The sequence below is a fragment of the Pocillopora damicornis genome, chromosome 10, assembly GCF_964200805.1.
Source record: "Pocillopora damicornis chromosome 10, jaPocDami1.2, whole genome shotgun sequence".
Classification (NCBI taxonomy): domain Eukaryota; kingdom Metazoa; phylum Cnidaria; class Anthozoa; order Scleractinia; family Pocilloporidae; genus Pocillopora; species Pocillopora damicornis.
In genome coordinates, this window is record NC_142679.1 from 12281296 (window position 1) to 12308795 (window position 27500).

Genomic DNA, 27500 nt, shown 5'->3' on the forward strand with positions numbered 1-27500 from the left:
CCTTGGTGTTAACTCTATAGTCTTGATGAGCCATTTTAACGTCGGTTACAAAGTGTGGCTCCCCAGACAAGGAGTCAGCATGGACTGCTATGTACTGCACTGCAGAAGCACATGCATCTTCATCTGCAAAAAGTTCATTTTGTTTCTTTTCTTCACAATCAGCTGCAGTTGGACCCTCTCCAACTGTCTTTTGACCCGGAGCTTGACACTTGATTTCAGCAGCTTCAACAACTGCAGCTGAACATTCGGTGGTGACCACATCTATCAGTCTTTTCCGGTATCCTGATGCACTAATAGATTTGGCATTTGCGACTTCAGCAGAAGATACTGAACTTGAGGAATATGATCTACACCATTGCTGCCAACGAGATCTTCTCCACCACCATGATTTGAAGTTTTTCATTTTCTGTACATTGGTTGACTGGTTGTTTATTAACTTTTCTAAGGCTTTTTCTGCTTCATCAGCTTGAATGGAAGTAGGTGAATTATATGCATCCATCATCAACTTTTCAAACTGTTTTTTGTCTTTTTCAGCTTTAAAGTATTTCTAGTGACGATGGATGTCTTGCTTTATATGAAAAAAATCTGACAATGTCTTGTTTTTTATGGCTTCCCCTTTTGCTTTACAAAGAACACTCCACAAGGCACCACCTTCATCGCCAACATAGGCATGAGGGTCTAGGCCTCTGCCCTCAAATTATTCTGGAGATAAGTCATGTTCATGAGCCACAGATGGCAGTACTGCATTAACAGCAGCATTGAAAATCTTAACCATGCACTCAACATTTTCTGAGTTTTCTCCTGGTTTTGGAACAAACATGTTCACCAGTTTAACGTTTATTCTTAAAGTTGGGTAGTATGCAGTCAGTTCTATTTCTGTAAAACCTTTTGCATGGCTTTCACAGCCGTCAAGACTTACAGGCTCATCAGTTATGCCAAGAGTTATGAGTGCTCCGATACAAATCTTTTGCTTGCTTGAAAGCATAACAGTGTTGTCAGTCACGTCCATAACCAAATAGGGATCCAAGCCTCTAGCAATAAAGTCATCTTTCAGAAGGCGTATAGCCTCTATTTCAGAACCACCTGGTCTTCCATTTTTGTTCACGAGGTATGAAGACAGTGAATGTGCCAAGCATTGCTGTACTTCATGGCAACATTCTCTAGGGACTGGGCATTGCCGCCACTTAGCAGGGCTTGCCTAACTTTTTCTAATTGAATTTGGCCAGTTGTTATTGTTATATTGTTGTTATTGCAATTACAATAAATATGTCTGATACAAATGGTGCTAAAGAGATTGGAATCTTAGAATCCAAAATATGCCAATTCTTTATTCTCTCCATGCATCTCTCTACATGAACTCTGAGACAGGCAAATTTCTTGTTCTTTGCAGCTTCTTCCTTAGAAAATTGTTTTCTCCCCTTCAGAAATGCTGGCATTGTTAAGACAGCCCCTACAGAGGCCAGTTCATCCTGAATTAAAAACCCCTTGTCTGCCATGACTTCATCATCCTGCGGAAGGTGGTTAAAAAGTCCACTCTTCACAGTTATTTTCTTGTCAGAAATACTGCCAGGGTATAGCTCACTAATAAATGCTGTGGCACCACTTGGAGTTATTCCCACCAAAGCCTTCATTGTTGTCCTTGATTTGTAGGAGGAATAGCATGCTGACTGATTGTTTAAGGCAGAGGGTCATTTCATCTCTGACAGCCCAAGAGCAGGAAAAAAATTGGGACCGGTTCTGCCATCAGATAACAACGGCCCATAGACTGACTACCCAAGAGAAACAGAACAAGTTAGTGGTTCTGCCATCAGATAACAACAGCCCATAATTAATAATAATGATAATTACAATAATTACAACAATAACTACAACGAAAAAGTCCGTGTTAGTCTGGCCTCTACCTTGCAGAAAATACACCCCATCAATTGGAGCTGAATTCCTTATAGGAATTGTAATGCAGCTGGTCATTGAGGCACTCAAGGCACCTCACCACGACAAGGTACGGACATTGAGGTGGAAAAAAGGGGTCTGTACCACTGCCTTCAGATAACAACAGTCCACAATGAACTGACTACCCAAGAGAAACAGAACTGGTTAGTAAATATCAGTCAAAGTTTACATTGACAAAAAAGAAAACAAAACAAACAAGAGCAAAAATAAATAACAATAACATATTAGTAAAAATAGCTCTGCCATCAGATAACAGCAGACAATGATAGCCTGACTACCCAAGAGAAACAGAGCTGGTTGGTATGAAACAGTCATGGTATATAAAAACAAGAACAAAAACAAAAACAAAAGCAAAAAGAAAACAAACCAAAAATTAATTTTCAAATTTTTTATAACAGTTCTGCCATAAGATAACAGCAGGCCATGGATGGACTGATAACTCAAGAGAAACAGAACTGGCTTTAAGGTGTAGAATAGGGTGTGCACTAAATCTTTAATGGCCACGACTTCCAGCTTGGTCTCTCCACTTCAGAATCTGAAGCATTAAGTCTTTCCTGTGCACATCCATCTCACAGTATTGCCATTGAAAGTTGTTAATGGACAAGGGACCATCAAGTATTATATCTTTCGCTGCCATTATCACCCCAATACCACAACTTCCAACACCAATCATTCTAGAATCAACTGGTGTCTGACATGGCATGCCAAAACGCTGAAATCTGTGACAATTGTGCCAAAACTTTGCTTGAAGAGCTGCATGAGAGGGGTATATTTCTAAGAGCAATTCTAATGATCTTTTGACTGAGGAAAAGGCTATGGGAGGAGCAGTGGACTTAAGTCCATCATCAAAATACATTTCCCTATTGACTAGATCCACAAACATCAATCCCCAGTGGCTGGGCAGGTAGACTGGCACCAATATTTGCTGGAGGTCATTGACTTGTTTCAGCTGCTCTACATTTTCTCTCAACTTCCGCTTTTGGAATTCTTTGTCATTTGACCTCATCCAGTCATAGAACTCACTTGGAAAGAAGACAGTGAAACCCTTTCCAACTTCTCTTGCTTTGTCTAGAAACTTGCTAATGCAAATATCTACGACAAAACTATCAATGTAACGCTCCTCAACAAGATCTGAAAATGAGGTGGAATCAAGGTTCTTTGTACCATGCTCCAGTATTGGTTGACTAGCTGAAACATTCCAAAGGGCATTTTGCAACTGTACAAGATCTTTAGGGCTGCATTTCATCTGGAAGAGCCATTTAGCCTCTGCAGATACTTTGTGGTGGGTGTCTACTATTTCACAGAAACGCCGTAAGATAGATAAGGCATTTTCAGAGAACTGCCCAATACCTTCAATCTTGATGCCACAAGGATTCTTACCAGCTTTTCGTTCATTGTACAAAATTTGGTGAGCCCTCTGGATGTCACCTTCACAAGGACGCTCTGCTACAGAGAAGGGATCTGAAAAGGCCAGCTTCTCATAAAATGGGTTTAATGCAGAGGGAGATCTTGATGGTAGTGGAGGAATAAGGCTGTAAAGGGCAGCTACTTCAGCTCTTGTTGTGGCCTTAGCCATTGCAGCTCTAAGTGCACATTGCTGTGGCATTTTAGGAACATCATCATCTCCAGTAACAACAGAAGTGTCACTAACAAGCTTTAAGGATGTTTGGCTGCTCTTTATGTGTGTGGAGTCATCTCGGGCTCCAAGCATTTCAGCAAAGTTAAGCTCTGACCTGGATGGCTGGTAGATGCTAGATGAAGTGGAATCAAGAGTATCAAATTTAATTCGTTTAGGTGCCGGCTGTTGCGGATGAATATTGGCATGTGAATTAAGATGGATTCTGGGATGACAAAGATGCTTGGTATTGTCTTGTGGCTCTGGACTTTCTCCAGAGAAATGCTTCTCCCAGTACTCATGACAATATTCAAAAATTTCACATATTTTGGAATCATCAACTTTAGTTCCATGATCTTTGTCAAAACAGTAGGTTAAAAAGTCAGTTCCAAACATTTGCTCAAAAAGATCACTAAGAACAAACACCCAGGATTTCTTTTCTTCAGTCCATGATTTTAAATCATGACTCATACTTTTCCAGCCACATCCACGGTAGGAAAATGTTCTTTTTCCTGTGGGAAAAAAGGAATTATAACGTAAGGGCTAATTTTATGTGTCACCATATTTTAAAAGTTCAAAAAGGGTAAACTAAAAATCTCACTGAAACAGAATTAAATAATTGTGAAGTTATATTTATTGACATATAAATTAAAAACTATACCCACCTACACTAATACAATTTCGTGCTTCATAGAATGAGTACCGCAAGGATAGCAGCATAGTTGCATACCAGTGGGTAAGGATTTGATTCACTGGAAAGAAAAAGTGAAATTTTGATAGGTTCTACAGCCATCCAAATCAGATGTTCATTAATATGTGCATTTTTTCATAATTGTATGAGCATCAAAATAAATGTTTATTAACTCACAAGACTGGCTGGGCCCTGATGCATCATGGTTTGTTGCCTTAGAATACAATTGGCGGTGTAGCTTGTGGGAGGACTCAAATCCTTGCCCTGAGTACTTATAGAAAGAGCGGAAGTGCCAAAGAAGCATAGCACTGTGATCGACAACTAGGTGTCCATAATCACCAGTGCCAAGATGGGAACCAAACAGCTTCTTCAGCAAAAATCCCCACTCCTTGCACTTAAATGAAAAGACCAAGAAGGTAAGAGTGGCATAAGTAAGTCTAACCAAAGAGAGATTAAGTATATTAATTGGGGGCCAGCAGTTTTCCTGAGTGTGTAATAAATAATTATCAACTTGCTGGTGATGGCAGTTTTAAACCAAAACCTAGAGCATATAATAGTAAAGCCAATGTATAAAAGCAAATTTAAATTATTTCTGGGTATCCTCATTTCAGACAATTTAAGTTCTTAAATCCATATTTGAAACATTGAAAAGGCAGTGAGTCTTAATGCAAGAAAAAAAAAATCACCTTCACATCATAAATGTCAATCTGTTGTTCTTCATGGTCTTCAAAGACTCTCTCACGCATTGTGAGAGCAATTTCTCTCCAATCACAGCAAACCTAGTATAAATGGTTTAAGGCAATCATCAGTCTTCAATTCAGCCCTGATTAATTGATATAAATTACCTGCAAAGTGACTTACTGCATCAGGCAAACCTTTAAAAAACATTTACTGATGTGGGATTTTAAACATAGACAATTTTCTCAACTTACCTTTGAAAACATCTCAATTTGAAGTTCAGCTGCATATTTGGCAAAAGAACTAGAGGACAGTTGAAACCCTGGCTGAATTTTTCTCCCTGTTTTTTGTTTTTTCTTGCCTGGCTCTTCAGCATTTGACATTTCCTCTAGCTCAAGGAATGCTGTTTCCACCTCATGTTGTTTTTTTTTTCCACCACTCTTCAAGTTTAAGCAAAAAGGCTTTAAGCTCTGTTGGAGAATGGACACAAGATTTACTTAATTTGAAAAATTATTTCATGTGAACACCACTACGAACACCAATGCAGGACAAACAACTAAGAAGAAACAATAAAGACAAAACAGTTCACTTAAGTGGATGGAAATTGTATACTTAGATTCACAGGACCTCCATATGTCACAGCCCAATTTTAGAGAAAAAATTGGAGAAAAATTGTAGTTCACTGTGTGACAGTGTAATCATTAATAGCTATCTACAGGAAATGTGATGTACCAAAATTAAGTTATTAGGCATATTGACCTCAGCAGCCTTTACCTTTTGTCTCATCAAGGTAAACTGTTTCCTTTTTAGAGCCATAATCACGTATGTAAGTTCCCCTGTCAAACAGGTCACTCACAAACTGTAAATCAAAGTGTTGCAGTTCTCAATTAGCAAAAATTTAAAGATTATCATTGCGAGCATTTCTTTATTACAAGGTTTTTGAAACTAAGCTTTATCTTATTTTCAAGGTATATTAAATTTTGACAGATTCTCCCTAGATTCAATCAAACAATCATATATTCCAATATACGATAAATAATGAGGCTGGGGTTCAAAAGGTGAAATGCATACCATTATGCGCTCTTCAAAGAAAGCAACATAGCTAAGAATAACATTTCTTGCAGCTCCAGGACTTTCCATATAATACTGGGTCACTTTCTCTAGGGGCAGTGATCTTTCTACTATGTCTTCAAAATTCTGTAGAACTGTTCTTTCAGTTGACCCTAAAGAATAATCATTTGTAGAATATTCATCTGTGAGTTTGGAGGAATGTAAATGTTATGACACACACTAGCAGTGTGGTTAGCATAAAGAGTCACAAAACTACATGGTATTTGTCAGGTAAATGGAAATTACCAGAAAAGAATATACCTTGTCTCTAAAACAAACTGGTTGTTCAAATGAGTTTCATGCTGTTACTGAGAATTAATACAGCTCTTATGTATGTTTCATATGTACTGAATTAGCTAATTCCTAATAAATAGCATTGGGAATGCTAATAAAAAAATAATAACTGGCCTAAGGTGAATGATAAACAAATATGGCACAATGAATTATATCAAATACAAACAAATGGCATACCTGAAAAAGATGCCACTTGAATGTTTTGTCTCATTATTTCTGTTTGCTGGCCTTTTCGTTCCTTGATAGTTACTCGTGGAAACCCACGGCAATTTTCAGGACCATAATTGGACAAAACCTCATTTAATTTATCAAGGCTTCCAATGCGATAGGCAAACAACCCCAATGAACCCAAAAGCTGCTCACAATTTCTCATCTCACAATGCAGAGAACAAAGATTAATGCTGCTTAATTCTTCCTCCAATAGGAAATTAAGGTCATCTCGAAGGCCTGAACACCTGTATAGAGAGAAAGTAAAGAGAGTTGGTTGGGTTAGATTTGCCACACATGAAACTTGTCTGTATGATACCAATAAATTTTATCAGGTATCTCACCTTCCAATGTTTGCTTTTGACCTTAAACAATCTAGACAGGTTTCATCTGCATCAACTCCATGGCATGTACAGGCCTCAATGAAAATAAGTATTTAATTAAAATTCATTTCTTAGTTAATTTCATGCACTTTAACAACAGATATAAACATTCAATTCTACAAAATAGAGTCATCAATGGCTGTTTTTCACTACAGTCATGTACTACCTCCAATTTGACTTGATGCCATTCTACTTTCAGAAAACTGATCTGATCATAAATCGATGAAATAATTAAAAGCAAGGAAAATATCAAGAGAAATAATTACCCTGATTGCATCACAAAATACACAAAATTCCACGCCATATCCTTTCCCACCAAGAAGGAAATCTTCATCATTTTTTTTGTTGAGAAGAAGCAGCAAGGCCTTGTAATCAAGAGTCACTGCAGAAAAAGGAAATGTAAGGAAAAAATTACAGAAAATACTTCGATGTTCATAACACATGAGACTTAACACATAATAAAAAAAATTGTCTCAGGAATACTCACTTCTCCACATGATTTAACTTAATTTAATTAAACAATGACTCAATGTTATTGTGCAGTGAAGAAATAATAGGCTCTGTGTGGAATGTTTTCTTTTCCTTTTTTCAATGAGTAACTCTGAATGTTCAATTAAACAGAAAATCTGGCTGCTTTGCCTACTTAATTCCAAACTTTGTCATTTTGCAGTATACTTTTCCTCTTAACTTTCTATCTCTCTTATTACCTGTGAAAGAAATGTTGTACTTTTTACCATCAACCCATATTCCATGTTTTTTGATGACATCTTTCTGATTATTGAGGTTCTCAAGTAACTGCTTTAAATTTGACCTACTAAAAAAAGGAGAGAAAAAATTAAAAGAGAACACTTGCAAAAGCACCTTCATTAATGCAATCCCACTTCTCTGAGTATTCTAGTATTTACAGCAAAAATGATGGCAATAATGTAAGAGCCTTTAAAATTATTCAAAGTCTTCTCTTCAAAACCAGTAACATGCACTATTGTCTGCATGCACCAGCATGTGATCCAATACACATTTTACAACCGTATTTTTTTATTTTTGTAAATGATTAGAAATGGTCATTGTAAAATTAGTTGTTGTAATTTTTGTTCACTGATTATTTGACCTGATCGACTTACTTAAATCACCACTTACCTTTTCTCTTTACAGTTCCCAATTGCAAGGGGGTAAATAGACAGTGCGCTCTCAGAGCTTTTGTTTTTAAAATCAATGGGTGCCAGGCCTACAGCTACTTGGTCTTTACCTGAAATAAACCAATACAAAGACACCTTTGCTTAATCTGGCCAGGATTACACTTTCATACTCAAGACTAACAACTCTCAAAAAATTTACTCAAATAAGAACACACCTCCTAGTGGACGTCCATCAAGTTTAATGTTAAACTCTTTGTCTTCTGAGTTGCATGAATGGAGGTGCTGCTCCCTAATTGCCCAGACAAGAACAGAATTTAGATGTACATTCCAAGCATCAAAATCTGCATCCTTGACCCTGGCAATTTTGAATGTTTTCTGCACTGCAGAGAAGACTAGTTTCTTCAGTGCCTTTATCTCATTTTTAACTCGTGAATTGCGCGCATGTGCAAGAGCGAGTTATAGGTACGATGTGGGGAATGGCATTCGCTCGCTCGATTGGTCGATTCCTGTAAACTTTTTTTAGATTTTAGGCTTTTGAGAGCATTTGATAGTTTTTGGCGAGCAAAAAAAGACGAAATGGCGACCTTTGTTGCTAAGAATAGTGGTGAGGTGAAAAAGAAGCCAATTATAATCTTTAAAGAGTTTTTTTTTTACGTTTTAGTTTCAACAAGCGGCGCCAGCGAATGGCAGGCATGCAAGGATTCACACTGAAATAACAGAACAACCTTCATTTTTCATAAAATTGTAATTTACAATCCTTGAACTTGAAAACAATCCGAAGATTCATTGAAAATATCACTTACTGCGAAGTGCTCGGAGTTTACAGATGTTCAAAAGCTTTTTCTGTTATAGCGTGAGATTGAGGACAAAATTGATCATTACGTTTCGTCGCGTGTGTTTTTCCTGTGTGAAGCAACAAAAGATGCCGGCGACTGACGAAATAACAAGTTAACACGAAAATCAAATATCACCTAAACAAACAGTTTTAGCTACCGATTTTCAGTGAATTTCAAAAGAACAATTTTCTTTTAAGTTTCAAGACAATTTGAAGATTCAACATTCATTCAACGTACTAAAATGCGAAAGTTACACACCACAAAATTGGTAAATAGGCCTGAAATGAAATTCTATCTTGTTATTGATTACACGTTGCCTAGCACGTGACTTAAATCTACCCAGGCGGAGATCCAAAATGACGGTGGCAGGCTTAGCTTAGTTATATCCCTCAAAACTCGTTCCCGTTTGTCTCTTTTGATAAAGAGGGAATCGTTAATGTTTTCATTAAGACAGAATTGCCTTGATTTTCTAATATTTACAACGAAAGACAGTAAATCTCACTTTTCACCCACATTTACTTCCAACCTTTTCTCTTAAACCAGAAACAAAAATGATAGACGTTTAAAACACATGACATCATCCACCTTGTCAAATGTAATAGCATGATCATTTCAATGGTAATGCCTTCTTATCCCAACGTTACTTTGTTTCTTTGCTACATTAGCGAACACTGAACTACTGCTCGTACTCTAGATATGACAATCAACCACAAAATTCCCTAAACCAGATAACATTAAACATAATCTAAAAAATCATGTGTCAATTCACGAGTTTGCTCACAGAGCACTTTGATTGGTGAGCAGTACAGGTGTGTCTCCAGCTCTCTGTAGAAAAAAATTATCCAGAAACAGGTTTAGATCAACTGTCACTTTATAAATGTTAAAAAAGGTTGACATCAGTTATGTTCAAAAATACATTCAAAAATAACCCACTAAAAGAAGTCTCAATAACTGCTTTATATATCGTGTTCTGATTTTCAAGCCATAAAACTGAATGAACAAATGTAATTCCCCTCTCAGGAGGAATCCTTTGAAAGCTGGATACCTTACCTGAGGTGTAAGATGTAATTTTACTCATAAAAAATCAATATGCTGTACGTCTCACCACGATACACAAAATCATCCTCATGAAATTTGAAATAAAACTCTTATGAATTTTGTCAAATACAACCTTACATGGGGTTTACATTGCTGGTAAGAAAAAGGATCACATGACCGATAGCTCATCGCTATAGAAACAAAGCAACGAAAATAAAATAAATAACAAAATACTTAAATTTAATGAATGCAAAAACCTCTACGGTTAGTAACTCACCCCACTCTTTCCTAGTCGAGTCAAGTTCAGCAGAGTTTGCCATGCAGAATCTGGGAGTCTTGTTTGGAGCTTAAGAAACAACAACACCCAGTCTGGTACACGCATCCTTTGGAAAACATTTGCGAGTGTTTGTGGCGAAAGAAGTTCGGTCAAACCATTCCTCGAACCCTTTGATTTTGTAATAATTAGATCAATGACTTCCGAGATGATGCCTTGTACTTTTTCCCTTTCCCCATCCGTTCCGTACAAGAAGCTGTTTCCGAGGACGGCAGCGATGGACTCATTGTACCTCTCAGAAACGTCATCAAGGACAGCTGTTATCTTCCTGCACCTTTTAAGAACTTGTCTTTTCTTGTTTATTGTTCCTAAATCAGGTCGGTTCTTTGTCTCATCGATTGAACTACACGAGGAACTAGACGAACTTGACGGAGTAGATGAGCAACATGGGGAATTAAGGAGGGAAGAATCGTCTAAACTTGCAACCGAGCTCGATTCGAGATGGGAAATCCGTGCTTGGAGTTCCTTCACTTCCATTTCAAGGGAATTTATTCTGGCTGATCTTTCGGCAAGCAAGGAAACGAGCTCCTCGGAGTCTTGATTGGTTTTGGCGCCAAAAGATAAATTTTTCGCGCCCTCGGACTCAAAGTCTAGTGTGGCGGAGTTGACCAGATTTACGATTGCCATAAATCCCGCAGAATTAATAAGTTCGTCGGGAATTTTTTTATTGCGAAGAAGACCAGCAACCAGACCGAACGTGGACACAACGTGGACGGCGTCGGGAATCCTGTCCATCTCCACAACTTCAAACGATGATTTGGCGGGCTGAAGTTCCCGCGCAGCCACACTTTGGATTTCATTGGGAAATATCCTAAATACACCGCGTATGAAAAATTTACGCAGAGGGACGCCACATACCTCTTTCAAAAGTAGATACCAGTGCTTGGAAGGGTCAAGTGTGGCACTTGTAACCCTGCAAAGACTCTGAGCGGAAAAGTCAACCGGGAGCAAGGCGCACGTCGACAATCCGACTGCCTCCATGACTTCACTTTGAATGGTTTCGAAATCGCAAACATGATGCTTTTCAATTTTGAAAATCCCGCCGAAGTTTAATATTATAATATTAGTAAGAATTTAACCAGGATAGGTGGCTAAGTCGTGAGATCGCCACGGGGTCTTGTACGAAAACAATAACTTTGATCGGAAAGCGTAAACATTGATCGATGCACTAAGTGGCGTGATACTGGAAATTTGATATGGTTGTTGCCCAGGTCGTAACGACACGTGAAAGTAACGATATCTTTTGTTGCTGTTTTGTGGCAAACCAAGCGAAAGAATACATAAATAATTGAAACAGAGACTTTTATAAGTACGGCGCCCGGCAGCTATCACCTCTTCTGTGAAAAGGGAGGATCTTAAAAAGACTACGTGATTAGAAACGTCATAATAATAAGGAAACAGGCGGGATCAGAAAGAACGCAGTTTTTTAATGAGCATTACGCATAGCAAATTTTCTAATATTTCATGATTTTTATTTTCATTGTTAATAAATGACCCCACGTTAACTCGCACGCAATCGCGTATCTCTCGCGGATTCGTGGGCGCCAAGTCTATGTAATTACATTGCGGTGTAATTTATGTGATGACATCCACCCAACACCTTCTTCCCCAACCCTCGGCATCAGTTTACGATGCCTGCTGCGAATTCTTTTCTTGAGCAAAGCTCGTCATGGACTGTGAGGAGCATCTTTCTTCCTGAAGCTGTGTTAACATTTTGCTATCAGGTAGAAGTACCTTTGATCACTGTTTGCTTCTGCCTGAGTAAATGGAGGCATCCTTTCCAGTGAGTTTCCCAATCCATCACTTGGATGTTTCAAGGTTGAAGTTTCAGGGAAGCGTTCGGTCAACAGTTTCAAAAGCCTGGTCTTCCTTTTAGTATAAATTTCATCTGAATAAGGATCAACTATCGTTTTATCTCGACCAGACGTGATATATTATTGGAGTCTATGATAAAAACAAAGATTGTCAATGTAAGATTTCCACAACCACATGTTTATGTGTGCTCACCATTTCACAAGGCACACTTAAGTCTGGAGTCCCTTACGTGAATCACTTCGATATCTTAACCAAATTTTCAATTCTTCATTCTTTAAGGGTGAAGGATTTCTCCCAGCCAAGGAAGTGCTGGGTATGTCATTCTCAGTGAGAATAATGTTGTTTTCTGCCAACTAAGAGCCTTCATTTCTTTTTTGTTGATTTTCCTGAGGCCTTTCCAATTTCGTTTCCATGTTCCTGAATCCAGGCCACTCTGTGTAGTGGCCATTTATGAAGACAGTGTATGGGTTAAAAAGTTAAGTACTAACAAGTGGCAGTTTGACCATCCTCTGTGTATGTTTGCCGAATCAGATTCGGTCCAAGTCCATACTTGTTTTTCTTCGATGGATTGGGTCGTATTCATCCCATTTTCAATGCTAAGTTTTTGTTCCAACTCATGTATATGTAGGGACAATCATCTCATTCTTTATTAATATAATTTTCATTCATTTATTTTGTTCTTCTATGCATCGAGGAAACTTGATATTTGTTTATCACCATTTTATTTAAGTAGATCCACTTCAATTATGTTGAATAGATGTTGACGCACTGGTATACATTGGATATGTAGCGGTTTGAAATGTTTTCAAGATGAAACACTCTGCACTTCTCAGAAAAGGTTTGTCATGTGATTCCCCACAATCATACAAGCCATCACATTTGATTCTACTTGCAAGGTGCTTTTAATTTCATGATCTTTAGTAACATTCCATCCCATTATAGCAGCAAAAGTTTGATGAGATTGGCAAATTTCCAATTGCAAAACCGACTGAGATTAAGATACTTGATGTTGGCTTTCCAAAAACCAGTGTAATTGGGAGGTTTCTCTGCGGGTTTTTCTGGGGAATCAATCTGTAGATTATGAATTGCTAGCTCCAAGACATCATTTAGAACATCATGACGAATCCAGTTCAGTGCTTTAGCCAATTCTAAACCAAATTGAATGTATGGTTGTGCACCTATGAAATTTCCAGACATCCTTCTACTCTTTCCAGTTTGATAGTTGTCAATTCATAAGTCATCCTTGTCCCATAGAAATGTAATATAGCCTTTTCTCTTGAGTAAGACTATAGTCTAACTCCCTGGGGTCATCCCTTATTTTGTCATATTTTTCAGTGATTAAATCTGTAACTGCCTTCTTGTATCCAGATTCTCCTCCATTGTAATAATCCACCAGCATTTCCATGGGCTCTACTCTGTTTTTTAAGGTGTGTCGGTAAGCCAGTAATTCAAGCCAAGTCAAGTCAAGCCAACTAGTGACCACCACTTTGTTGGCCTCAAAATCTTGTACTACGGAAACACTACCACATAGAACCACATCTTCCTCTCTTCATATCATGTCAAAGGATAATTCCCATGGGAGGCTTAAGAGGGTAACTGATGTTAGCCAATCGCACTTTCCATCTTTGCTTCTTGAAGTTGATGGTCAATCAATCAATCAATAATTTATCTAACGACGTTATTATATAAGAGCACAAGTGCTCATTCAAACTACGAAGGGCATTAAATCTACAATTACAATAATAAAATCTAGTATTAAAAGAAAAAAAGATTTAAATACATAATCTGTAATCTATGTACACACAAATACAAAATGTTATAAAACTTACACACAAAATATATTAAAGAACATAAAAATTAAGCTGAATTGATCTTAGCTTAGACTTAAAAACAACAACATCATTGGCCAGCTTGACATCTTCTAGAACTTTGTTCCATAGTTGAGTGCATTTGTAAGTAAAAGAGTTCCTCATAAGACTAACTTTGGTAAGGCAAAGATTAATACAATTTCCTCTTAAATTGCAAGAGGTTTCTCTGATGCTAAAAAAGTATCTAAAGGTATATGGCAATCAATTCTTAAAACTGTCATGTAAATTATCCAGGAACTCATCCATGCAGGATTCACTCTCCAAGTTAGCGTAGAAATCCATCATGCATTCTATATGACTTTCTTATCAACCCACGAGTTATTTATCAGGCCACCTATGCCATTGAGCTAACACTTTATTGTCTTGTGCTTCAAATCTTGTCATCTTGATACCAGGCTTCATCAGGCACTTGTACTTTTTGCAAGTCTTGTTTGTAAAATGGGCCCCTCACAGGTGTATTGTCCACTTCTTTAGATAGATAGATAGTTTATTATCAAATAAAATACATGGCAGCCAAAGCCTGAATTGAGTGCTTTTCACAATCATTGATTATATAAGACTATATAAGACTACCTATAACAAAAATGCTAAGACCTAAATAAAATTACTAATATAACTAATATAGCTAATATACAGCAGTGGAATAGCTAAAAATCTAGGTTAGCACACGTGCACATAGCCGGGATAAATGAAAATTTAAAACGGTCAGTGCGAAAGTGCGGCATGTTAAAAATGCACCGGTGTTTAGTATTGTAAGCTGAAAAATGCCTATCTGGCAGCAAATTATATAATTTGTGAGATGGATTTGAGACAGACAAAAACAGATCCGTACATAATTTCATGCATCTGTCAGAGCGAAACTAAACTGTGCCTGTCTAAAGAGTCATGATATGACAGTTCTGGTGAAATGATGGATAATGCGCGTCTTTGGACCTTTTCAATGTCATCACTAAGATACGCAGGTAACGCATGATGGAATATTTGTGCGCAGTATTCCAGAACAGGATGTATAGTTGTACAATGAAAATTAATTATGTCATCCACGGGAATGCGGGCTCTCTTTAGGAGGGCTAAAAAGTATAATCGTTTGTTTGCTCTTTTTATAACATCATTGATGTGGTTATTCCACTTAAGGTTACACGAAATAGTCATGCCTAGGATCTTAGCCGACTCTACCGTCTCTAATACTTTGCCATCGACCAAGAGGGGAGTGAAATGGTATTTCTACCTTTTGTAGTCGATGACCATAACTTTGCATTTGTCAGCGTTAAGCTGCACCTTCTGTGCTTTAGACCAATTCTCCACCACTTTGACTGCGGTTTGGGTGTCACCTAATGCGTTACGCGGGACGATCTCTGCCACCGTCGTGTCATCAATAGGGAACTTAAGCACCAGACATTTTTCGGGCTACGGCGATGTCTCCAAACGAGCGAGCATGGGTATGAGGGCGCCGTCGTTCCCGCCAAAATCCAAACTTAAGCATAGAGATATTTTTGCGACGGCAACCCATTCGAAACCTGCCTCGAAAGCTTGAGAAAAAAAACCTGTGAAAAATGTCTTTTTGTGAAACAAGAGAGATGCTGTTACTAGCGTATGATAGTAAAATAATTTCTGATGAAGAATTCTTGGTCTTGTGGGAGAGCTGCCGTTCCAAGAACCCTCATTTTCCGTACAGTTCGTATGCAAGATTTGATCTTGAAAACATTCATGGATTCATAGATGCGTCAGTGAGACCGATTGCTCGTCCCGATCAACAGTCAAGAATTGTGTATAACGGTCACAAGCGTGTTCACTTGTTAAAATTCCAGTCCGTTACACCACCAAATGGGCTCATTGGGAATATGTATGGCCCTGTTGGTATGTTAGTCATCTACATTTTTTTATTACAAAGATTTAGGTCCAGATTTTCACAATATAGTAGGTTGCTTTTTGGTTGAGAGTGGGTCTGTGTTGCCTTGTTTCTTTGTTTAATCACACTTTTGTAAAGTGCCCACTAATAACAATAACAATAATAATAATAATAATAATGATAATGATGATAATGATAATGATGATAATGATAATTTGATAATGATAATAATTATAATAGTAATAATAATAATATATTTATTTATTTATTTAACAACTTTATTGGGTACGTCTACAGGCTTAAAATGAAAACATATACAAGGAAAGAGACAAAAAAATGGATAGACATACGCCAAAAGGGTCAGTGCGAATGGGACATGGAGTCCCATGCAGGGCACTACCCTTAATAAAAACGAAAAAAACGAGAAAAAAAAATGAAAAATGTAAAAACGTACGGTGAAAAAGTGCTAGATAACTAAAAATCAATGACAGGGACACGACCTAACAATTGACCACGTGCACGGACTATTAACATCAAAAACTGAACGGACAAGAGAGAACATGTGTTTTGCTACAAAAGTTTGAAAGGCGGTCGGGTTAGAAAACTTGGACGGGGGTGATAAGGTACAGACGGAGTTCCAGAGTTTAACAGTTCGGTTGAAATAGGAGGCCTGAAAGGTACTTGTTTTACACGAAGGTGTTGTGAGATTGAAGGAATTACTTTGTCTGGTGCGGCCGTGGGAAATAACAGAAACAAAGTTAAGGATGTTTAGATCCGTGTAGTAATTCAGACATTTGTAAAGAAACACAAGGTCCTTAAGTTCGCGGTCGTAGGTGAGAGGGAGCAAATTCAGCTTGATAAGCCGGTCTCGGTAGCTCATTTCCCCAATTCTGGTGCCTAGAATCCATCTTGTTGCACGTCTTTGTACTCTTTCAAGCTGACTTTTGAGACTGAATTGGGCTGGGGACCACACTTGCGTTGCATAGCACAGTTGTGACTTTACCAAAGCCAGATAGAGGGACCGCCTATAATATAATAATAATAATAATAATAATAATAATAATAATGGCACACATTCTTAGGAAGATTCTGTTGTAGAAGGGACATGAAACAAACAAGGACTGAATGCACTTGCTGAGACAGTCCTGTGACATTTGGTGACCCTATACCCCTGTTGGCGTCCAATCTATTTTCAGCCAAGTACCCCAACTGTGAATAGAGTTCTGGTGTGCCATAGGAATAATAATCATCATCATTAACTTATGGTTATGATAATTGTTATTATTGTTCTTGCCTGCAGAGGGTAAAAAGCATGATGCTAGTATGCTGGTGGACTCCAACCTTCTTCATGAGCTTGAGCAAAATGCATTTTCCCCAACTGGAGAGCCCGTGTGTGTGTTTGGCGACCCTGCTTACCCTTTATGTGTGCACCTACAGGCACCATTTCGTCATGGTATACTAACCGCAGTGATGGAAGGATATAATGCAGAGATGAGTTCTGTCAGAGTGACAGTCGAGTGGCTCTTTGGAGATATTATTAATGATTTTAAATTCTTGGACTTCAAAAAGAATTTAAAAATTGGCATGAGCAGTGTTGGAAAAATGTACCTAGTCTGTGCTATTCTTAACAATGCAATAACCTGCTTATATGGAAACAGCACCTCAGAGTTTTTTGGGCTAAACCCTCCTTCCTTACTGGACTACTTCACATAAATCAGATGTATTGAATGAATTTATTTCAGTGAAAGTAAACATACACATCAGTAGTGTTTCCTGATTTAAAGGACAGTGGCTTATAATAAAAATACCAAAATCATACTTAAAACTTACAACAAATGAGTAAACGTAACACAGCAAAACACAAAGGCTGACTGTCAAGTAATGAACAGTTTGTTTTAAGTTTTTACAGCACATAATATAAAGAGCTGTATTGTTAATCAACACTAAACTCAGTACAGGCAGGCAGCCCATTTTCGTAAACTCAATGCTTTGTCCCTAGCACAAGCAACTATAAATAATGTGTATAAACTGTTAAACTACAAAATTTCAAAAGGACGATTAAAGTGTTCTTTCTTGAATGATCTAACCTAAGATCTTACTTCTTAACCAGATTTTGCATCATGGTCATCAATGCCTGTGAAATCTGCACTTGCTGCTCTGTTTGCTTCCGTAGCAGTTCAATCTGTAGCTCTTGTTGTCTGGCCCTTACTTCCTGCTCCTTTCTTTGCAGGTCTAGCTCCTGTTGGCGAATGGAATACTCACTTTGAGCTTTTTCTTTCAAGAATTCAACCGCATCACTTCGGCTTCTTCGGCTCTTTTTGGCGCTGCCTCCAGCAGATTCATTTGATTTTTTTTTTCGAGGCCATGCATTCCATGGCTTTCTTTCTGATTTCTTCAGCTGCCTCTTTATCATCTGACTTTTTCTTGTCTTTGGCAGAAAAGCTATCTTCTTTCTCACAGAACTCTTCTATTAGGGCATCTTTCTCAGATAACTCACAATCAATGCCACTGGCTTGTAGCTCTTCTCATTGCGTGCGTTTAAACTTGGCCTGAAGCAGATTCCATCGGTCTCTGACTCCCCTCTTCTCCTTAATCATAAATTTTGGATTATCGAGCTTGTGCAATCTTTCCTGGATTGACTCCCAGATTTTGCCATGGTCTGTACTGCCTTTCTTAAACTGAAACAATTCGCTGGCAATCATTTCACGCAACAGAAGAATGTCATGGTCATCTGTCCATTCCATTACAGGTTGTTTTTTGGTAGCCATCTTCACGCTAGAGCCTAATGATATAAAAGCACGAAAATCATAAAAGTGAAACTCGCGTTTTACAGGCGACGTCAAAATAAGCAAAACGAAGTCGGCGCAGAGTCGTGATGGTGGACTCTGTCGGCAGGAAACGTGGATCGGAAGTAAATTTGACTTCCGGTTGCCGTCGCCCCGTAGAAAACGTCAGGTGCTTAAGTTCCCTAATGTACTTCCAAGTTTGAACCTAGGGAATTCTTAGATCGTTTATCATTAGCAAGAAGAGCCATGGCCTCAATTTTGTCCCCTGAGGTACACCAGCTGTTACGGGGCCCCACCCAGAGAAACAATCAGCAGATAATTTTACGTGTTGGTAGCCATGCACTAAGAAGTTGACTACCCAACGTGCTACTCCCCGAGGGATATCAAGACTGTAAATTTTGTGTGAGCAGTTGATGGTCAATGTAGTCAAAAGCTTTGCGGTAGTCAAACAGGGCCACCCTGACTGCAGATCCCATGCCATCAGTTGCGCGCATCCAGTGATGGAGCATGGACGTCAGAGTTAGGGCCATGGAGGATTTCGGTAAGGCTCCAAACTGGTCGGTATTGATAATTTTCAACACAGCTGACTCTTGACTCTATAGGTATACACTATTTCAGGAACCACGCATGACACGACAAATACTTCTTCAGTCCCTTCAGGTTGATAACCCTTTTTGGAAATCATAGGTTTTTTTCATTCAAAAGGACTCTATCATTCGTGGTTTTCACCCACATGACTTTGGTCTTGACGATGGTTGCTATCTGCCATGCTGGTGCTCAAACAAATAGTTACAAATGCGCTTATAGTAAGGTGAAAGTGAGATAGAAGAAATGGTCCATTGCGTAGTTTTCGGCTGTGGCAGTAGAAGCGATTGAGACAAAGGGATTGGATTTTATCAAATACCATCAGTTATAAAGAATAAGTTTGTCTTCGAAGAAGAATTGAAAATAGAGAGGAAAGGAAAGTGGATACAAACAATAAGTCGGGGCGACATAAAAGCAAAAGACGTTCTCAAAAATGAATGAGTATGTGGCAAGTATTTTGTGTCTGGAAAGCCGTCTCCTTACTGGGACAAGCACAATGTGGATTGGGTACCAACTTTGGAGCTCAAAAAGAAAAATTATGGCCGTGAGATGGACTATGAAGTGAGAGCAAAGAGGCAAGAAAGAGTGAAGAAAAGAGAGGAACATGCCATGAAGCAGCAGAGAAGCGTCAGAAACTCAGTGAAAGCAGTCTTCCTGTGGCCTAGATTGACTTTAATCAGCCAATCACCTCCACAGAAGAAGAAAAGGTGATCTTACGGCACGTGATGAAGGCAATGAGTCTGATGAAATCAGAACGAAAATTATAAGAGATGCCAAGTTCCAAGCAGACACAGAGTTAAAGGATTTGGAATGCCAAACCACTGAATTAGAATACATGTTTCAAAAAAGCACATATTGGGCACCGGATAAAGATTTCTTTAACTCTGATGAGAAGGTTTGCTTCTATACTGGTCTACCTTCCTTGGAAGTACTAATGGTTGTGTTTGACCATGTAGCTTCACATGTGAAAAGGCAAACTCAGTCAATCAATAGGTTCCAAGAGTTTATTATTGTACTCATGAAACTTAGCCTTAATGTACCATTACAGGATCGTGCCTACTGTTTTGTTGTATTGATTTCAACTATTTCAAGAATATTTTTCCATTTGATTGTGGTAATGGACAATAGACTGTTTCCCTTTGTTTACTGGCCAGACAGGTATCAACTTTGCAAGACAATGCCCTAGTGTTTCCAGGATGCCTTTGGCTAAAAAACAACTGTTGTCATCGACTGTTTTGAGGTGTTCATTGAAAGACCATCAAACTTGCTTACTAGAGCACAGACATTTTCCAGTTATAAACACCACAACATTGTCAAGATTCTTGTTGGTATAACCCCCCAAGGAACGATTTGTTTTGGAAGCCTGGGGAGGTCATGTCTCTGATAAATTTGTGACTGAGAACTGTGGTTTTCTGGACAAGCTTCTTCCAGGAGATATGGTGATTGCTGACCGAGGATTTACCATTAGTGAAAGTGTTGTCCTCAAGCAAGCAAGACTGGTAATCCTAGCTTTTACAAAGGGCAAATCTTAGCTGGACCCAGTGGACGTGGAGCAGACTAGAGGAATTGCAAATGTAAGGATCCATGTGGAACGTGTGATTGGATTGCTCAGAGAGAAATTTACAATTCTCAAAGGTACCCTGCCAACTGACTATCTTTTATCTAATCATGAAAACTCTGATCGCCACACTCCACTGGTGGATCACATGATAAGAGTTTATGCAGCTCTTGTTAGCTTTTGTCCTCCTATTGTACCTTTTGATTAGGCAAACCTCCCATTCCAAATAGTTATGTTGTGTATGACTGAAGATAAAATTTAGAAACAAAGACACATGGAACTCTCCAGAAATGTGGATATTCCACTGAATATTCTTAATGTACTTTACCATTTGTTTAATTTGTAAACCTTGGATGTTACAGTGCAATTCAAAAAGTGGTGAACAACTGAAATATACCTGAATTGTTTCTGTGAACATTGTTTATTACTTTTTCATCAAATTGTGTTCTATCCAGAATACCTTAATTAGGTTAGTGCTACTTGACTAATGCCCACATGGCTTATTTTGGTGTTGAGGTGTTCACATTTTTTTTGGTTGTACCATAAATAGTGAAATAATACTGCATTTGATGATTGAGGAACTCTCCATGAGGTTATCAACAATATACCTCAAACCCTTGGTCATTCTTAAAAAAAAATTAAAAGCCTTAGAAAGAGAAACCATACCCCTGTTTATGTCCCCTTTTAATTAGATATTGCTTGTTGATTCCTTCCTTTGAAACCAGATGGTTGTTTGACATTATCTTTTTTGTGTGGGTATGCCATTGTCAAAATGAGAGGAAAAGAAATGAAACATTGGTTTGACTTCATGTTGCTATGCAGAGTAGATATTTTAGCATTCAACTACCATTAGTTATTGTGTGTCTTAGTAGGGAAAGCAAAGTATACCATGTAAATTACAACTGAGGTACAAAAAACTTAGACTGGCGAGTGTGATTAAAAAAATTGCTCTTCAAAACTTAATTTTCTTTTATCTGGAAAGTAAAATATCTTCTCCACATGCATGTAATGTACAAAGATTGAGAACTGAAACTGAATAAAAACAAAATTACATGGATTTTATTGTTCACTTTAGACTGTATGCATCGTCAGTGTACGTAGAATGAAGGGAACAAAGTAAACTTGCCATTGCTTAGACATGATGGTAAGTGAGTTCTCATACTTCGAGCATCAAAATTTACAAATGTGGGATCTTCTCCGAAGACCAGGCAGGTGGAAAATGCAATAGCAAAAATCCCACAATCACTTCCATTTGTTTGCTGCTGCACTGGCATAGGATTAAGAGCAACCAAACAGCCCCCCAACAAGTCATTTGTTTGTTCTTCAACCTCTTGGGTTAAAACAGAGTCATGATACAGGCTTTCATAAAGATTGATATGTCCCAGATCACATCCAATCGAGCTGACACACACCCAGTGACTGTGACCAGTGTGCAAAATTTTTATGAATTCACCGCTGACAACATCAAAATTTCTAAGTGGGCCAAGAGTTGGTCACTGAAAACCTTCTATGCTTGAATTCTCACCATGCAGCAAAACTTGAGCTTGGTGAATAATGTCACAGTCTAGCCATCCAGTGGGACTAAAAATTAAATCAAAATGGGAGTCAGTTAGGTTTCCCAGTGAACTTGACTTGCCACTGCTGCTGTGAGTGACTTTAGTGATAGAAATATCACTTTCCCCTTCACCACTTGAGGAATCTGATGAAGAACAATACTTGGTAAGGGTGGTGGCTGAATGGAAAGTGGCACCTTTGTTGCATTCAGAGCATTTCCAGGTTGTCTGATAATTGTTGGGCATTCTGTTTAAACCGAGGCAGGAAAGGTGGAAAAATCATCCATTTTTACAGTTGTCTCCATGGCATTCTACAACCTTCTCTGTTGTACTACACTTAGCCTTGCAGATGCAAATGTTGTCCAATTTTATAGTAGAGGGTTGTGCTGATGTCCTGGTACCAATGGCAATACCAAGTCTCCGGCTTTCTCATGGTGGTGAGCGAAAGACAGGAAGGGTGAAACCTTTTGTAGGAGCAATTTTCGTTACTGCATTAAATGGTCTCCTCATGTCTGATTTTCCTGAAAAAACAAATACCATCCTTATATGGTAATTTGGGAGGCACTGTGCATCTTCGGGTATACCATCGCCCCAGAATTTCTGGAAGAATACATGTTCTCCAAAATGTTTCCAATTTGGGCAGTACCGAGTTCCAATGCCACACATCTGGATATATACGCAGCACTGTTAAATTCATGCTCTTTTTCCCATCAATGGCACAAACCACAAACTCACAATACTTGATTCCAGGCACAGAGAAAAGCTGCTGCTGCACCTGATAGTAGTCGCTGTGACTTTTTCTGAGCTGTAAATGTCCATTCACTTTTTCTAAGCAGGAATTCTTGTGCTGAGCAAAGTTTTCAAAGTTGCCATCTTTGATTATACTCGGGTACTTCACTTCACCGCATCCAGTGCCATAACAGACACATGAAACTAGAAAATCAGGAGTGGCATGAAGAAATTTATGTTGTTTGTAAATAAACAAGCCACACTTCTTAGCAGCTAAGTTCACATGACCAGATTTTACAGCAGCTTCGTATGCATTTGCAGCATCACTTTCGTGCCTCTGACCATGCCTGGTAGCTTTAGTGTTAACTATGCGGAGGCTTGGGTATCAAATTGTTTTAATCAGAGACTGAGAGGGCTGCACAACATTTGTGTTGAATGCTGCGTAAATTTCAGATGCACCAATTCTGCCAGCATGATGTCTAAAAAGTTCTTAACCCACTGGCTTTATGTGCCAGTGATGAGCTGAAAGAATGATACCTTGTCTTTCTGGGATGATCCAAATGTCTATCAGAGGATTGCTCATCTGTTGCAAATTTCTGTTGTTTTTTTTGTATTTTATTAATTTTTATTAATTCAAAGTTACATACATTTTTCATAAACAAACAGACACGGTACATCATATATCTACATACACAATCCACAGTTCCTCTTAGCTCTCCTCGGCTTCTATATATAATACTAGTACAGTGCAGCAACAAACATGAGATTCTATATCATGTAATAATTTTTGTACTGGTCGCATTTCATATTATGAGCTTTTAGCTTATTATTTGATTTTGCGATCATTGTCTCGAGTTGGTGGATTGTTTTAATTTTGAGGTTTAATACTTTAATTGAAGGAAGAAATTTGTTCTGTCGGCAAGAATATAAATACTGTTTGGCAATTATTAAAATATGATTGATTAATAATTCGTCTTCGCACCTTAAAATACCAAACATTATATCTTTTTCAGAGAGGCGTTTTATCTTTATGCCTTGATTATTGAACCACTTTATTACCTCAGCCCAGAAATCCTTAGTATAACGACAAGAAATAAAAAAGTGCTCCAAGGATTCGTTCATTTCGCCACAAGAGGAACATGCCGGGGATGGAATAATACCAATTTTGTTTAAAAAAGAATTTGTGATAAGACACCTGTTAATAAGTAGTTTATACTGGAATTCACGCGATTTTGTGTCCAAGGAAGTACGAAATGGCAAGCTGTAAATCTCTTTCCATTCTAAAACATCATTAACAAAATGAGTATTAAAATTCAGTTGGGCAGTCGGTGGAGTGATGATTCTATTTCGAAGTTCTTTATATATAATCTTTGAAATGACTATCTCAATTAAAACGTTTTTGTCATTAAAACTTAATTTAATTTCGTTATACAAATTGAAAGGCTCGTCAGCTGTAGAAGCAAGCGTGTTTAATGATCCACGCCATTCAACTGGTAAGGTGTCTATTACAGAAATAAGTCTAAATATATCTAACGGCAAGGTGTTCAATTCTCTCAACTTGTAATAATATTACTTTTAACAATAAATTCGTTATTGTCCGAGATTAGATCCCCTATTCGAAGAATTCCTTTTTCTGCAAGATTTTTAAAATACACAGATTTGCCACCGATACAAATAAATTTATTATTCCACACAATAGCTTTTGAAAGATCTTGTCTATTTTGATCCTGTCTGCTTGTGTGAGTTGCTGCGGAACATTTTGCGAAACTTTTAAAGCATTCTTCATAAAATGCTGGAAGCTTTATGAGCAATTTCTTCAAATTAAAATTGCGACATAAAATAAGTTAACCCCCCACAGGTTCAAGATAATGCAGTACAATTTTTTTCCAATTGCTCAGTTGATCGCTTGCCAACTTTTTGCAACAGAGGATTCTCTGAGTCTCTATTATAGAATCTAAATGTGGGGCTTTAAGTCCCCCGTCTTCAATGTCACCAATAAGAGCAGAGCGTTTGATTTTGTCCTTCCCCTTCCAGATAAAATCGAAGATAATTTTGTTCACATCTTTTGCAAATTCCCTATTTACTAATATCAAACTCGCGCGATACAGGAAAATAGGAATGATAAAAGTTTTGACAATTTGAATTCTTCCGATAATCGTCAAATCCCTCCACCTCCAAATTCGTAGTTTTTGTTGAATGGAACTAATTAATTCATCAACATTTAATTTTTGTTTCAATCGAAAATCATAGGTGGAGTGCACTCCCAGAATTTTAACAACTTTTTTAATTTTTAAGTTGCATGAAACGACATTGTCTTGTTGTAGAGTAGAAGAACATTTACCCAATATCATTATTTCTGATATATCGTGGTTAATCTTCAGGCCTGAACAAGTCCCGTAATCTTCTATAAGTTTAAGAAAGTTCACAAGCGAAAGATTATCTTTCAGAAAACCAGTTAAATCATCTGCAAAAAGGCTTAATCTGATCCCTTCATTATCTACCTTAATACCATTAATATCTTTACTACTGCGTACACTAATACAAAGAATATCTAGCGCTATGATGAACAGGTAAGCAGAGAGGGGTCTCCTTGTCTCACTTCCCTTTCAACTGCAAAGGGCTGGGTAGAAAAACCATTGTTTATGACACAACTTGAGATGTTGTTGTAAAATGGGTGTATCCATTGCAAAAATGATGAACCAAAACCAAAAGAGGTTAGAGTGCGAAATAGAAAATCTCTACTGACAGTATCGAAGGCCTTTTTGAAATCTATACAAATCATTCTCCCTTCAGGATTATACGTTTCTGAGAATTCCATGACATCTTCTATCGTTCTGACTGTGTCAAAAATAGTTCTTCCCTTAACATATGCACATTGATTATAATGTATGATGTTTGGTAAGACCTTCTCTAATCTTTTTGCAACAGCTTTTGACCCTATTTTTACATCCACATTGATAAGTGATATTGGTCTCCAATTCGACAAATCCCGTTTGTATTTATCCTTTTTCTCAATTAAGGTAATAATGGCTTCCTTTTGTGAATTTGACAACTCGCCATAATCATAAGAGTAGTTTAAACTGTCTACCATCAGATTTCCTAAAATGTGCCAAAAAGCTCTATTAAATTCAGCCGTTAATCCATCATTACCTGGTGACTTGTTGCTTTCAAAAAGCTGAAGACTCTTGTAACACTCGTCAACTGTTAATTTTCCATCACAGTTTCGAGCCTCATTATTAGTGAGTTTCGTTATTTCAGAGTTATTCAAGAAAAAATTTAGCATCTCCTCTGATGGTCTAAGGGGATCATGTTTACAAAGATTGGAATAAAAATTTTGTATCTCTTGGAGAATTCTTTTAGGGTCTGTGATTAGCACACCTTCACTGTTAAAGACTGCAAACAGAGCTTTTAGCTTTTTTATGCGTTTCCAGATTTAGAAAATACTTGTTGCTTTTTTAGCCTTTCTCATACCATGTGGCTTTTAATCGAATAATGGCTCCCTTTGCTATCTGTTCATAAATAGAATCATATTCCATTTTCAACATTTCAAGCTCCTCCTGATTCTCAAAGGTTGGTGACTCATTACACTTTTCCTCACAAATCCTTAGAGAGGTCTCAAGATCAGAAATCTTTTTTTTTGAGCGCTTTCTCTTTACTATGCTTAATTGAAACTTGTCTGATTCTGTACTTAATTAAATCCCACAACAGTCTTTTATCTGTAATTTCTTCGAACTCCTTTAACCACATAGGCACACTTTCATTTATCAATGTGACAAAATCATCATCGTCGATGAGACTGGCATTAAATTTCCAAAAGGAGGGACCGTATTCCGGTTTGTCTAAACTATTAAGATGAAGAAAAATTGCCGAGTGGTCTGAATTAATCGAAGGAATGATACCAGATTTCTCAATATCATCCTGGGAAGAATCATTGATTAGCCAATAGTCAAGTCTTCTCTGAATGAAAGGATTTTTTTGCCTCCACGTAAAACGTTTACATTCCGGATTTCGAATTCGCCAAATGTCTACTAAGTCGAAATCGAGACATAAGTCTTGTATTTTTTTGACAGACTCTTTCTTAAAAGGTTTTCCACCGGAACAATCAAGATCAGAGTCTAGTGTGACATTGAAATCTCCCCCTACAATTATCCTATGCTCTTTGTTAACAGCGAAATGTTCAATGTTTTTATTTAAATTTTCAAAAAAAACGGCATTGATCTTGAACCTTGTTGGGAGCATAAATATTAACAAACAAGAATAATGAGCCTTGTACCTCAGCTTCCATTGTAATTGAGCGGCCCTCGGTATCCAAATTAACGGACTTAACGCTAAAATCAAGGTCACTTCTCACTAAAATCATCACCCCACAACTGTGATTAGAACCATGTGCAAAATGAAGCTTACCTTGCCATTGCGTCTTCCAGATATCTTCAACATCTACAGTACTGTAGGTTTCTTGAAGGAAAATGATATCGTACTTTCGTT

The 27500-nt window shown here is 37.9% G+C and overlaps 2 protein-coding genes, 1 non-coding gene and 3 pseudogenes across 3 annotated transcripts; 1 reads left to right on the forward strand and 5 right to left on the reverse strand.

The window, feature by feature from the left end:
• The window catches only part of LOC149038957 (uncharacterized), a 1933-nt pseudogene extending 302 nt beyond the window's left edge, over positions 1-1631 (reverse strand).
• A 696-nt stretch (positions 1632-2327) lies between these two features.
• LOC149038958 (uncharacterized) lies at positions 2328-7182 on the reverse strand. Its single transcript, XM_089184277.1, has 8 exons — positions 6890-7182; positions 6516-6793; positions 6006-6157; positions 5189-5404; positions 4943-5035; positions 4434-4650; positions 4231-4317; positions 2328-4077 (listed from the first exon to the last, which is right to left on the reverse strand). The coding sequence occupies exons 2-8, from the start codon at positions 6709-6711 to the stop codon at positions 2444-2446; spliced, it is 2595 nt and encodes an 864-aa protein (XP_089040403.1). The 5' UTR covers positions 6712-6793; positions 6890-7182; the 3' UTR covers positions 2328-2443.
• On the reverse strand, positions 6886-11253 carry LOC149038959 (uncharacterized). The gene is made up of 7 exons (XM_089185732.1): positions 10216-11253; positions 9689-9725; positions 8280-8489; positions 8066-8174; positions 7636-7739; positions 7195-7310; positions 6886-6963 (listed from the first exon to the last, which is right to left on the reverse strand). Exons 1-7 carry the CDS (start codon positions 11251-11253, stop codon positions 6886-6888), a joined length of 1692 nt encoding a protein of 563 aa, XP_089041858.1.
• A 6517-nt stretch (positions 11254-17770) lies between these two features.
• LOC149038960 (uncharacterized) lies at positions 17771-18572 on the reverse strand (annotated as a pseudogene).
• An 849-nt stretch (positions 18573-19421) lies between these two features.
• Positions 19422-21655, forward strand: LOC113681364 (uncharacterized). The gene has a single exon (XR_016180273.1). It is a non-coding gene; the product is annotated as an uncharacterized LOC113681364 (transcript).
• Positions 21656-23783: 2128 nt separating this feature from the next.
• LOC149038961 (uncharacterized) lies at positions 23784-26106 on the reverse strand (annotated as a pseudogene).
• Between the last annotated feature and the right edge of the window lie 1394 nt (positions 26107-27500).